Source organism: Cricetulus griseus, chromosome 2 (genome assembly GCF_003668045.3).
Source record: "Cricetulus griseus strain 17A/GY chromosome 2, alternate assembly CriGri-PICRH-1.0, whole genome shotgun sequence".
NCBI lineage: Eukaryota > Metazoa > Chordata > Mammalia > Rodentia > Cricetidae > Cricetulus > Cricetulus griseus.
The window spans coordinates 288,829,359-288,844,256 of record NC_048595.1 but is presented as its reverse complement, the minus strand read 5'-3'; the positions used below and the strand labels follow the sequence as shown (position 1 = coordinate 288,844,256).

Genomic DNA, 14,898 nt, shown 5'->3' with positions numbered 1-14,898 from the left:
TCAGTTTGGATCCCTGGAATCTGTGTAGATGCCATGCATGCATGTGTGGTGACCCACCCACGTGGAATTCCAGCCTCAGCAGGAGACTGAAGTCCCCAGAGCCTGCTAGCTAAGGAGGAGCCTGGGTTTGATCAAGAAACCCTTCCTCTGTGAATAAGGTGGAGGAACACTGATGGTAATTCCCAACATCAACCTTGGGTCTCACGTGCGCCCCTACACACGCATAAAACACACACACACACACACACACACACACACACACACACACGTAGAAAAAGAAAATATACATTAAAACAACTGGAACTGGGTGTGTGGGAAAGAACAGAAACCAGTATTAACTGTGGAAACAGCAGGTTAGAAAAGTGAGCATTTACTCATTTTCTGCAGACTGAGAAATCAGTGTAGAAAGAAGAGTCGTCTATGCTTAAACACGGTTAAAAAAAAAAAAAATCACCGTTCTACTTTGTAGTGATTTAAACCCTCCCAAAGCCCAAAGTAAAAGCTAACAAACTGAGAAAAAAAAGTGCTCACTTTAATGTTGTATGTCAGAGGTTGTTTAACATACAAAAAGTCCGGTTTTTGTTTTTTGAGATGGGTCACTCTTTGTAGCTCTGGTTGTCCTGGAACTCACTATGTAGACCAGGATGGCCGCACAGAGATCCCCCTGCTTCTACCTGAGAAGGCAAGAAATATAACAGCATGAGGAGCCAGAGTTCCGGGCCAGCCTGGGCTGCAGGTGAGATGTATCTCACAACAGAACAGAACAAAAAGCAACATAAAAACAAGATACAAGTTTTAAGGTATGAAGTCTTGGGGTGTTTACGGTGGTGCTGGTAAGAAAGTAAACAGTTACATTTTCATAAAAAGTAATTTGACAGTGTTCACTGGGTGCCTTCAAATGATTGTTTCTCAAACCTATAGCCTCTAGAGAAATAATCCACTAATCAGGGAGAGATTGTGTCCACAATGTTGGCCAATTCATTATTTACTCTTGGAAAGGAAAAAATAAAAAGAAAAACCAAAGCTAGGTACAGAGGTGTAGTCTTGTAATTTCAGAACTGAAACAGGAGGATACCCCAGTATTCAGGACCGGCCTGGGCTACATAGTGAGTTTTAGGTCACCCTGGTCTATAAGGCAAAACTGTCTCAAAAGAAAGCGGGAAGAAAAGCTTAAATATACAATGACAAAGCCATGAGGTAGTAGTGATCCTCATAGCCTATCACGACTGCTACATGGACAGTTATATATTAGGGTTAAAGAAAGAACACTGGGAATCACTTACACACAAGATTATAACCATGTTTAAAAACCAAGACTCCCCTGCAATGGTTTAGCTGGTAAGAACAAAACAAAGCCTTCTACCATATACTAAAAACTAGAAAAGAAGCCTGCAGCCCAGGCTGGCTGGTTAAAGTGTTCAGGAAGATTTGGGTTCTCCACCTGAGAGCTTTTTCCTGGTGTGTGTGAATCATCATAAGAATAGGGATAATTTCAAAGCATTCATGACTCCATGACTTGGTAAATGACTCATGCAGATAGTACAAGATCCTTTGTTTTTAGCAGATTGATTTGTAATTTAATGGAAAACTCCTTTTTAAAAGGATGAGGAACCCACTGTGGGTTCCTCCATCTACTATCTGGGGTGTAGGTAGCTCATTTGTGTTATTGTGACATTTGAGTCTGCTTGATAGATGGTATGGTACCTTTGCAGCATTGCCATGAAGAGGCTCTTTGTGCTGCCTATGACACGTGATGGGTTAGATGACAATGCTGTAGGTTTGTGTGCTAGCTAGCCTTTGCAAACAGGCACCGTGATGAGGCCTCTGCCCTGTGCTGGCTGCAGTAGCAATGGACGAAGGGTCCATCTGTTCCTGCTGTTGCTTTCAGGTTCTTTGAGAATTCAGAGCCGTCAGCACAGAAATTTAGTTATATTACATCACCTAGAAATTGAGATCCAGTCAACATTTATTGAGGATCTGGGTGTTCTGTGAGAGGGGGAAGGGACAGGAGTCCCCCCCACCCATGACCTGTTAAGTGTTTTACATCGTTAGATGCAATCTTACCTCTGCAAACCTAGAGAGGGGCCCATTAGGATCACAAGTCTAATGTAATATGTGTATAAAGCAACTGCCCAAATGCGAAACAATCAATTTAAAAAAATCTTAAATTACATTTGGTGTGTGTGTACATTACACAGAGGAACGCCATATGGCATATGTAGAGGTCAGAGGACAACTTGCAGAAGTTCCCTTATTTTGCCATGTGAGTCCCCAGGATCAAACTCTGGTTGTCGGGCTTAGTGGCAAGATCTGTTACCGGCTGCACCATCTTTGGGGTCCAAAGCGATAGATTTTGTTTGGTTTGATTGATTTTGCTGACTTTAAAGTTAGCATACAAAATAATGAGTTCCATCACGATGTTTCATACATCTGTATCAATGAATTTTTCAACTTAATGAATGAAGCTCCAAACACAGACAACCTAGTGAATGAATAAACTTGTGAATGAACGAGTATGTGATAAGAATCCCATCCCGGGCTCTACTTAGAACCTGGTACACCATCACCACTTGGTGAAATGTCTGCATGGCTCCCCAGTGTAGGACTAAGAAAAGAGGGGGCGTGTGAAGGCTCTGCTTCATGCTTTGTCATCCCTGTTGATATTCACGAAGCTTTTCGAGGAACAGCCAGTCCGCAGTGATCCCCACAGCATCATCCAGACCTGAGTGCTTTGATGTGCTTGCGGCTGTGTTTCCGAGCTGTCTAGAAACCAGGGTACTGTAAGTCAGCTTATTTCAGGCACTCACAGCCAGCAGCTCTGTCTCCAATAAATGATTCATGTCAGAGAATCTCCTAAGTGCGGCTGTGTCCTAGTGCGACTCTTTTTAGGTCCATTATGTCGGGTCTACTTGGGGAAACGGCCTGGGTTCATTTGACATTCCTGTAATGAAAATCAGAGCAGAAGTATTTTTTTAAGGTAGTTACATTGATCTCTCACTGATTCCATTGTCCTTACCAAAAAAAGAAAGATCGGCACAGGCAGTTTCTCCAAGAATTCAGGAGTCAAGGGCACCTCACAAACAGGGCGAGGACAAAGAAGAGCCCAGCTGCTGGTATCTGAGATGCAGAAGGAAAAGAAATGCCTGTTTCCCCACACTAGCCTTTTCTGGGGAGAAATCCCTGGGTCAGCCGCAGAAGACAAGTTCCTGTGGTACTGTGGAACCATCACCACTCTTTCCTTGCTGCCCCAAGTTCAAGTGCATGTTCATTTCCACAAACCCAAACATGAGGGTACAGGGCGAGTGGACAAATGGCCCCATACCTCATTTTCTGAGCCATGAAACTAGCACTGATAACAGGGTCTACAGTCTGCCCACAGGGCATCTGCCCATCCTGGATCTGTGGAAATCTACTATGCGGAGGATTTGGGACATGGGGAGGTCAGTGTTTTTTGATGACAGATGAGGAAGCTGAGATTTGGCACAGATGCTCAAGGGTCAAATTCATATGCCCCAACTATAGGGATCTACGTCTTCCTTCTGCACTTACTTATCCCACCATACAGAGCCCTGCTTCTAGGCTCCTGGGAAGTACATGGCAACACAAAGTACAGCTCTTCTTAATGCTTTCCAGGGCTTTTTGCAAAGCTCATTGGTTTGTAGAGTGTCTCCCACCCATGTGGCTTTACATGTAGTGTGTCTCCTGCCTGTGTAGCTTTGTTATTGGCCTCTGAGCTCTGGATCCTCTCACTTCAGGTCTGAGAGAATTTATCTTCAACCCAGGAGTCTCCATGGGGCGGGAAGCTGGACCCCTGTCTATGTGGTTCACCATCTCTGTTGGTTTACAGCCATGCCATGTGGCCAGAGATAATATTTTATCCTGTATGAAATGACAGTCCTAATGGAGCAGCTGGCCCCGACAGATGGGGTGGGTGGGACCAGAACAGTTGGAGGCAATGTGTAGTCCTATCAGCTTTACAAGGCATGGAAAGGACTGGTTTGGTCGCCTCTGGTGACTAGGTTTGTCTCCCCGAAAAGTGTCCAGCCTGCTTAACCATCACAGAGCAGCAGGATATGGCTGTAATTGGCCTTGCTAGAGCCTAGTTAAGGATCACAGAGAACCAAAATGATTATGGTTATGCCTTCCCACATAGTCATAAAAATGGGAGTACTGGGCTGGAGACATAGCTCAGCATTTAAGAGCACTGGCTGCTCTTGCAGAAGAACCAGGTTCGATTCCCAGCACCCACTTAGCTGCTCACAACTGTTTGTAACTCCAGTTCCAAGGCATCCAACACCCTCTTCTGGCCTCCAGATACCAGGTTCACAAGATGCATGGTCATATATGCAGGCAAAACACCCAAATATATACAAAATAAATTGAAGAAATAAACTACTCGATGATAAAATAACTTCAAGGAACTTCCCAACAAAGTTCTGAAAATTTCCCTAAGTCCTAATTTTAGTACAAGATGAGGAAAAGTCTGACTAATTCAAATTGATGACCAGAGGCACAAGAGGAAAAATTAGTAAGAAAAAGATCTTTGAGCATTGAGAATCCCTTGGCTGAAATGGCTGAGATCTCAAGATATATATATATATATATATATATATATATATATATATATGGATTTTAGAAATTTGTGTATACATCATGAGATGTCTCAGGTCTAAACTTGAAATTCACATGTTTCATGTTCTTTAACACGCATAGCCTGGAAGAGATCTTATATATTTAATAACTTTGTGCATGAAGCAGTTTTCTAGAGGGATTTTGGGACATTGGTGCATTTTGTGTTTAGATTTTCAAAGGAATGCTCATCCTATGGTTATGTCACTTGGGGAGCTGTAGGGAAGTAAAGGTGGAATAAGAGAGGAAGGCCGCCTGTAGCAGGGGTGAAGACAGAGGGTAGGGTTTGTGGCTACCCTGGGCCCTCTCTGTCTTCACCCTGCTCAGTGAGGTGAGGAGAGCAGGGTTGGTATCAAAGACAATGAACATCCTGCCTGGGAGGAGGGCACATCTCGGGTGATCTGGGACTGAGTGTCAAGGGTGGTAGCCAAACAACTCACCATCACCCTATCACAGACATGGAGCCAGTGATGGGAATTTGGAGTGGTCCTGGGAGGCTGAAGAAGTTATCTGTGGAGTTTCTCATCTAGACCCTCTTGTCTTCAGGGAGGGCTACAGTGATAAAGCACAGAGCCTGGTCCAAACTTGGCCTTTTAACCTTTGCTCTTCAGCTGGACTATGGATATCTGCTTGCTCATATGCAGTCAGAAGGTGCACCTCCCCTGGTGGCTTTGTGTGACAGTGAGAGAGTGTGACCCACTTGTTGTATGGATCTGACCCCACCATACACTGGGATGTGGCTTCAGAAGGCCCAGTGAATATTTGCTTAATCACACTTCCTTTACTTGCTGTGGGGGTTCACAGCTGTAACCCCACACCAGAGAGGCAGAGACTTGAAGACCACTCTGTACTTGAAGCCAGTTGGACTCCTTAGTGAGCTCTTGAGCTACAGTATAAGAGCCTTCTCAAAGAAAAAGAAAAGATAGAAAAAGGAGGGAGGGAGGGAGGGAGGGAGGGAGGGAGAGGGAGAGAGACAGAGAGAGAGAGAGAGAGAGAGAGAGAGAGAGAGAGAGAGAGAAAGGGAGGGATGGTGGGTTCAGGGGACAGTTTAGCAGATAGAGTTGACTGTTGTATAAGTCTGACCAACCCAGCCATCCCTGGGCCCATGTATAGAATGGTGAATCATCTCATAAACTCATCTGCTGACTGCCATAAGCATATTCCTCTCTCCTCTATGTCCCCATCATTAAAAGAAAGGCAATCTTTCTGCCTCTGGTTCTTCTCACATTATCCATCTGTTTTTCTGAGTTTTTGTTTCCTTGGATATAGAGGTCTTTATATTTGTTTTTCTCCTGTAAGCGTCTCGGAACTATTGAATATAAACAAAGGTGTATATTTTTTGTGTCTTGAGTTTTACCACCCTGTAGTTGGATCCTGGAGAGGGATGAAGGGCTGTTCATTAGAGGATGTAATGAAGTCTGGAATGATTTATGGGCTTCGTGGTTTGACACTCCTTAATGGACACTGAGTACCATACAGAGAACTTGGACAGAACCTTGTTCTATGAAATTTTAAAACAAGCTAATTTTATATAAGCGTCTGCCAAACCATTAGACAATGATGATATTTTAATTGGGGAATATTTTGGTTCAACATGGTCCTGTGGATGGTTAAATTCAGTCTAGAACACTCTCTCTGTGTTGTTTTGGGGACTTAGGCCAACATCATTGAAGAGATTCTGAAACCTAAACTTAGCCTGTTTCTCAGGACTAAGTGGCTTGCTTGGGGTTGCACAGACTCCTTGCCATCTTTGTAGAAAATGGCTAAACTCATCCAGCTGAAGTGTACCCAGTAATCAGAATGATCTACACCCCAAAATGACTTCACTCATTCCTCCCAGGATGGCACCACTCCTCACAGACCACAGATACTGGCATAGAAACTGTATTTGTCAGCTGTCCCCACTTTAGCCGAGGCTGCCATTGCCAGCCACTGCTGAGTTGTGCTTGCATTTATCTGGCCACTAGGGCCTCCTTGAAGACCTTTCCTGCAGGTGGGTGTTGTGGAGAGGATTTGGGAAGGACCTGGTAACTTACCTTTGTCCGTTCTTCCTCAGGTGGTTACCTGAGGCCAGGCTCCAGGCAGGCTGGCTTGCATGAGCATGGCATGTGTGTATGTGTGAGGTGAGTGTGTATGCACATGTGTGGGATGTGAGGTATATGTGGACAAGTATGTATATGCATGTGTGTTTAGTGTGTACATTCCTGTAGTATATGAATGCATGTATATATGGGATGCCTTGTGTATGTATATGAAGATATCTGCGGTTAACATTCTAGCTAAGCCTTTGGTGTTCCTTCTACATTTGGTTTCAGAACTGTAATTATGTATAACTTTGCACCCTTTGTCACTTAATATCATAGTGAAAATGTATCCTTTTCACTACAGATCGGCTGCAGGACAGTTAATTTTCTCCTTGAGATAGATCACCAGTGGTTAATCTGATTGATCAAGTAGTATGAAGATGTTTAGGGCCCTGTAACTGCTTAATTGCAAAGAAGACAAGTGAGTTTTTGCTCCATGGAAGCCATGAGGCCCGCTGGGCCTCAGTTCCTTCAGAATGGAGCATTGTGGTTAAAAACAAACAAGCTTTGTTGGATGTGGCTTTCAGCTTCTTTGGTCTCTTTTTGTGTGTTTTGTACAGTGCTCTGGATTTGGAAACCCTAAGGTCCTCAGATGGTTATGATGCTGGTGCTGAGTCGGCATGGAATTCTCAGCAATTCCTTTTTTCTTTTCTTTTTTTTCTTTTGGTTTTTTGAGGCAGGATTTCTCTGTGTAGCCATGGCTGTCCTGGAACTCATTCTGTAGCCCAGGCTGACCTCGAACTCACAGAGATCCTCCTGCCTTTGCCTTGCAAGTGCTAGGATTAAAGGCGGGCCCCACTATTGCCCAACCAAAGTTGTTCAGCAATTCTTAGGTTGATTTACTTAGAACACAGGAAGAGGTTTGGCCTCTCTACAAATTGGCCTGGTTGGTTGCTATAACATGAGAGATGGGTCAATTGAGAGAGAGAGAGAGAGAGAGAGAGAGAGAGAGAGAGAGAGAGAGAGAGAGAGGTTTTTTTTGGGGGGTGAGGATGGATAATTTTAAAATGAACCCGTTGACTAATCCTAGTTTGACATCTCCTCCTGAGTGTGATGTCCTCATGCTTTCTTCATAGCTGAAGACCCTGGATGAGGCAGAGGACCTAGGTCTCCTGTTTATGTAAGCCATGTTTCTGTTGAGACAAGAGTACAGTTCAAACTCTCCTGGGTAGAATCTGCCTGTGTCTCCATCAGTACAGGCTGGGCAGCAAATGGACCTATCTGCTTTAGCATCCTTAACAATGCAAGAATATGAAGGCCGTGTATATGTGTGTGCACTTATGTGTCTCAGTGTCTGTAAGCTCCACATTAAATGACTGCCCAAAGAATCCAGTGTGTTGGTGGTTTCTGCTGGTTTCCACTTTATTGTAAGATTATCAGCTCATGAAGGAGATGAAGTCACCTGAATTTTACGAGATTTTTATTATTATTATTTTACATGGGTATTTTGCCTCAGTGTGTGTGTGTGTGTGTGTGTGTGTGTGTGTGTGTGTGTGTGATGTGTGTGATGATGTGCTGAGACTTGAACCTAGGTCTTCTGTAGAAACAGCAAGTGCTCTTAACCATGGAGCTGTCTTACTTGATTGGCCATTAGAGCTTTTGAGGTGCATCAACTCCCATCTCAAGTCCCTACCAGGAAGCATAGATGAGAAGGAAAACCTGGAGGATGAGCAATATGACCTGCTTTGAGACACACTGAGGAGATGCCAGCTTCTAAGTAAGATGGATGAAGGATCTAACTAAAAGGAGGAAGAATCCACCCACAGCCCACAACTTCCCCAGATATACCACATTGCTCTGTCTTAGCCACTTCCTCCTTGCTTGCTTACTTTATTGGAAGTGAGAGAACTTCCTTGTAGGCATCATGCTAGCACCTCAGACATGGTATTCTCTTTGCCCTCCCAAGAGCCTGAGCTAGATGGAGCCACTATGATTTCCCAGAGAGGAATTTGCAGATGGTGAAGTGGCTGAGCTTGGGTTTGTGTCTGAGCTGCCAGGTTCAGGTACCAGTTTATAGTGTCCTGTGTCACGCTGCCCTGTGCACTCTGTGGGACTGGAATTCTCAGTGGCCCCAGCTCCTTCACGTTCCAGCATTTCCCCTGTTACTCACTGGTGGATGACCCCTGCTTGCTTTCTTCTCAGTTAGTAAGCAGCATGCTTCTCCCCACTCACAGACATGTAGGTGTCCTCCCCTTCACCCTGCATGCTTGTCATTGGCTACAACAACCTCTAAGAGCTGGGACAGGGGTCCGTCAAGTTCTGTTCCTGCAGGACAGGTCACATTCTCAGTAAAGCATAGAACTAAGCCATAACTCTTCCACCAGTTAAGTCACTATTGGTAGATGGCTGTGGATGGAGTAGAGGTGACTTCTGTCACTCTGTCCATCTGTCTGTCCATCATTTATTATCTGTCATCTATCTGTCACTTATAATGTATCATCTATATCTATTACCTATCATCTATATGTCTATTTATTTATTTCTCTATTTACCATCTATCACCTATCATTTATCTACTACCACCTATGAATTTATCATCTATTTGGAAATCTATTCTTGATCCATCACCTCTCTACCACCAATGTATATCTACCTATCCTTGATCTGTCATCTATAAATTATTGCTTCACTATGAATCTGTCATCTTTCTATCTACTGTCCATCTACCATCTCTCTCCTTACAACTGCCTCATGCTGGTTCATTTCTGGGGAAACTGATGACTGAGGAGGTTAAGCCACTGTCACTGTGTTGATCACACGAATCCTTATTTACACAGTTGTAACTTAGAAACAGCATCATAGTCATGTGTTGATCTCTGAATACCATAACTTATTGCTTGGATAGTCTCAGATGTAGGGTACAATTCTGTCATGCCCTTGCCTCATCTGATAATAGACTGCTGAAGCGACTTTGCTGGGATGATTTTCCACATCTTCTAAGGACTTCCAAGCTGAAATAAAAATAGGCAAAGTGTCTTACAATATTCTCTCATTAGCTATTTTTTGTCTCTGTTTAGATATTTATACCATCTTTTCTTGGCCTGATGTGAAATTAGCTAATTGCCACATTAGGAGAGAAAGTTCCTTTTAATTCAGAATGGCAAGTCCCCAACTTCTATTTGGAATTAACATTCATACCATGATTGTTCATGATTTAGCTCGCTCTCCTGAGCTCTCTCCCTCTCTTTTACCTTGTACTTCATTTTACATATAATTGTGATAAACTCTGTATTAGGTTATTTTCCATATCTACAGCCAGATACTAGAACCTGGATAATGTATCAAGAAAAGAAATTTACCCGATTTTCAGTTCTGGGGTTTCTATAGCCTGCTGCTTACTTCTCCTTTGCTTCTGGCCATCTCAGTTAGGGCTTCCATTGCTATTCTACGATGGAACACTAGGACCCAAATGTAACTTGGGGAGGAAATGTAATTTGACTTACATTTCCATATTGCTGTTCATCCTCAAAGGAAGTCAGGACAGGAACTTAAACAGGATAGGAACCAGGAGGCAGGAGCTGATACAGAGGCCATGGAGGGGTACTGTTTACTGGCTTGCTTCCTATAGATTGCTCGGCCTGCTTTCTTTCTTTCTTTCTTTCTTTCTTTCTTTCTTTCTTTCTTTCTTTCTTTCTTTCCTTTTCTTTTTTTAAGATTTTATTTATTTATTATGTATACAGTCTTCTGTCTGCAGGCCAGCAGAGGGCACCAGATCTCATTCAAGGTGGTTGTGAGCCACCATGTGGTTGCCGGGAATTGAACTCAGGACCTCTGGAAGAACAGTCAGTGCTCTTAACAGCTGAGCCAACTCTCCAGCCCCAAAGCCTACTTTCTTATAGAACTCAGGACCACCAGTCCAGGGATGGCACCACCCACCGTGGGTTGGGCCCTCCCCCATCAATCACTAATTAAGAAAATGCCTAACAGTTGGATTTCATGGAGGCATTTTCTCACTTGATGTTCCCTCCTTTCTGATAACTTTAGTTTGTGTGTCAAGTTGACATAAGACCAGCTAGCACATGGTGCTGGCATTGTGGCAGGTAAACTCATGATGGCAGGTGCATGTGAGAGCCAAAGCTCACCTGTCAAGACAGGAGAGTGAGAACTTTGGGGAGAATTAACCTGTTCTATGAAATGTATGTTAATCTCTTCCAGGGGCAGTTCCCTGACCTCTCCACCTTCCCCTGGGCCCCATCTATTAGAGCTTCTACCACCTGAGCATCAACACCCTGAGGGCCAAACATCTAGAACACGAATCTTTGGTGGACAAACCATATCCAGACTGTGGAGGGCAAATTAAGTTCCACAGAGCCAGGAAATATTATCTCCCTTAGAATTTTGATAAAAGTGGAGTAGCCACAGTGGATCACAGCTTCAAATCCAAGCTACTCAGGGAACCCCCAAGTCTATACCGCTATCTTCGCACACATGAGAATATATGTGACTGTTAACAACCCAACCAAGAGAAGCCAAGGCCTCTCTGGTCCCTCTTATGTCTTGTCTATATGTATGATGTCCCTTAACTTCACTGACACCATGTTAGACGCCAGTGTGCCAGTAGAGAAGTTTTCCAGAGGGTGTGATAGTCCTTGGAATTTAACAGTGGGGAAAGAAAACTCAGTTTCTGGCATTGAGCAGGGCAGTGAGGGAGTCAATATTTAACCCTTACACATCACTTACCAGCCGGTTGCCCTTTCTAAGTGTCTAGTCTGCAAGGCAAAGGATTTGTCAAATAATTAACAATGTTAGACCCCTGGAGCCCAGTGAAGAATTAAACTTGTGCCCAGATTGTTTTGAAGCAATTTGTGGTTAGTGGAGGGGCAGTGAATATATTTCCGGAGTGTTCAACATTGACCTGTTAGTGTTGCCAGGCTGTACCCAGTGAAAGGTACCCTGTGTATGTGGCCACTAAAGACAAGTTAGAGGAGAACAAACTGCTAGTTCCGTGCTGTAGCACCATAGAGAGAGAGAGACTGGGTGCATTGGAACCATGGAGAGAGTTTCACAAGCTGGAAATTTCTGGGAGTAAAATGGGGGAGAGACCAAGATGCAGTGATCATAGATTACAACCCGAAAGCTAGAGTGACACAGGGGATGGGCCATGTCTGCTATGCCAAGCTGACTGCTAAGAAATTGAGCCTGCTCTCCCCATACATTTCTCTCCTTCCAGAGAGGTATGGGAATTGCACAGGATTGCCAGTACCGCCCTGAAATTCTTAGCAAGTATCAGTGTTTCTCTTGTGCCCTTCCTCATTGTCAAGACCATCTTAAAGTCAGTGCAGATGACCCCAAGTCTCTGCTTCCATCCTCCCACCCAAGTGTCCTCTGTGACTGTGAACTTCACTGCAGGCCATCCTGTCTTTTGCCCCTTGCCCTTTGGGGACTGTGTAAGCTGCTTCTCAGAGAAGGGTTCAGAGTCCAGAAGAATGCCCTCCTCACAGTCTAGGGGTAGAATATCCCAGGCAGGTGCAGGGGAGAGAGACAGAAGCCCTAAAAGTCAGCCATTAATTGCCACGACCTTATGTCATCACCCAGCCTAGGAACTGCCCCATTCCTTGCTCTGGAATATGGTTCAGCTGGTGGAGTCCCTGCCTAGCATGCCGGAAGCCTTGGGTTTCATCCCCAGAACCGCATGAATCTGGTGTGGTGGCACACAGCCGTATTCCCAGCATTCAGGGGGTGGGAGCAGGAGTTCAAGGTCATCGTTCTTGGTTACTCAGTGAGTTGGGATATGTGAGACCCTATCTGAAAACAGAAGCCTCCACTCATGGGATTCCTGGAAGTCTAGGATAAGCTAATAGATATGTGAGGGTCTACAGATCGGTCATCTTTTGCATGATAACAAATTAAAATGATTCTAACTTCTGCCAACTGTGAGGAAGTTTCTCCTAAAGCTTGAGACTTTCCTGGGTAGTCGGCAGTCATCTTGGCTCCTAGGAGAAGCGAGCCTGCCTCCATCCTATGTTCCAAAGCTCTTTCTGCTGAACTGTGAGATCATTTCATTTTTTGTTCCAGATCTGGAGACTGGTTAATGGCACCAGGAGTCTGGCCTTTCTGTGCAGGCTGAGTTACTGATTAACAACTCTTATGGGGTGGGTGTGCACATAGCCACACAAATTTTATAAATATAGATATATATGTATCTGAAGATTGGCCTAAGGTACAGGGAGAGAAGATGAACTAGATAGTCCCAGTTAGGACAGCAGGCAGCTTAGTGGCAGACTGAGTTGTCCACTGCAGTAAATGGGAACTAGTCTAATGCGCTTGAGGGTAGAGCCAAGCCCAGTTATGTCCCTCTAATGTCATCCAGGGTAATCTTGAGTTCAGAGAAATCTAACCAGCAGGGAGTGGTGACTGTGAGGTCAGTAGGAAAGTAAGCAGAGGGAGATAGGGAAGGGCTGGGAAGGGCTGTGTCACCTGAGGAAGAGGCCACTCAGTGTGAGTCTGGAAATCTATGCCAGCCACCATTGCTGCTGTTTGAATGATGACTTGAATGATCTTGGTCTAGTTGCTTCAGTTTTTCAGGCCTAGTTCCTGACCTGTTATAAAGATACCAGACCCAGAGGCTGCTGGGAGGATTCAAAGGACGATTGCCCCAATAGGGCCTAGACTGCCAAATAGACAAGACCATATCAATGCCTACTAAATAAAAATTAGTCAACCTTTAACTTCAAGCATCTATTCTTCCTGTAAGTGTGTTGTCTGTTTCTAATATAAAGTACACCATGCTTTTGCTAATGTATAACATTCGTGTGTTTCAGACACTTCCCTGAGCCCCGGATCTTTCTCCCACCTGGAACTATCCCACCATACACATTTCTCTATTTTGAGAATCCCCACGTCATGGACCTCATCGGGCTGCTGAAGTCCCAGTTTCTGTGCCACCTGGTCTTCTGCTATGTGTTCATTGCCTCGGGTCTCATCGTCAACGCCATCCAGCTCTGCACACTTGTCCTCTGGCCCATCAACAAGCAGCTGTTCCGCAAGATCAATGGCAGACTGTGCTACTGCATCTCCAGCCGTAAGATCCGCACCCTACATGCTTGCTTCTTCCCCGAGATGGGAGGCCCACCCAGCTTCTGGCTCCTCACAGGCATTCGCTAGGCTGGCACACTAGGCTGGGCTGCTGTGTCTTGCTCTTGGTTGCTTTAGATTTGAAATGCCCATTTTGTCCCCACTCCACAAAAATTATCCTGCCAGTGAGAAATGCCCATAGCGCAAGGCTGACCAGCCATGAAGGGTGAACTGGGAACAGTACATATACCTTCTATAACCGTTTCTCCCGCTTTCCTTCTCAGAAGTGGGTGGTCCATTTTTGCTTAGTTATGTGATGGAAATGGTGTTAATCTAGGGCTGGTGAATACCCAAGAGCAATGGGCTCTCTCTGAGTCTGTGGGTAGACACACAATTCACACGCAGCTTTGGTGTGGTTTGGTTTAGTTAAGCAGTCAAGTATACCTGTGTCTTTAAAAACTAAATGGCAACACACCATATTGCTCTCTTCCTTGTTTTTGTCTTTTCCTTCTTATTTTGTGATCATCATAGACAAGTGTGGAGTGAAATTCCAAATTCCATACTGGGTGATGTAAGAGGAAAAGGGGAGGAACTTGGCTCTATGCCCAAGCACCCTGTAGTAATTCCATTAACTTCATCATTGTAGTCATTTTAGTCAGGGTTCTATAGAGGAAAAGAACTGATAGAATGAGTGTGTGTGTGTGTGTGTGTGTGTGTGTGTGTGTGTGTGTGTCTGTCTGTCTGTCTGTCTGTCTGTCTGTCTGTGCATGCGGTGAGTGTGTTGTGTGTGTGCTTATGCTGAGCTGTTTGAAACATAAGTCATTTGGCCAGAGTCTCCACAATTGAAAGCAACATCTAGTGGTGAGTTTTTTCTTTCTTTCCTTCTTCCTTTCTTTCTTTCTTTCTTTCTTTCTTTCTTTCTTTCTTTCTTCCTTTCTTTCCTTTCTTTCTTTCTTTCTTTCTTTCTTTCTTTCTTCCTTTCTTTCTTTCCTTTCTTTCTTTCTTTCTTTCTTTCTTAATTTCTTTCTTTCTTCCTTCCTTCCTTTCCTCTCTCTCTCTCTCTCTCTCTCTCTCTCTCTCTCTTTTGGTTTTTTGAGACAGGGTTTCTCTGTGTAGCTTTGGAACCTGTCTGGAACTAGCTCTTGTAGAGCTCTTGTAGGCTAGCCTCAAA

General features: G+C 44.3%; 1 protein-coding gene across 1 annotated transcript in view; it reads left to right on the top strand.

Moving 5' to 3' along the window:
* Agpat4 (1-acylglycerol-3-phosphate O-acyltransferase 4) overlaps positions 1-14,898 on the top strand; it is a 91,697-nt gene that overhangs the window by 13,951 nt on the left and 62,848 nt on the right. Inside the window, exon 2 of the mRNA XM_027401102.2 lies at positions 13,475-13,734. Coding sequence (XP_027256903.1) covers positions 13,557-13,734 — 178 coding nt within the window. The 5' untranslated portion in view covers positions 13,475-13,556. The remainder of the gene's footprint in view (positions 1-13,474; positions 13,735-14,898) is intronic.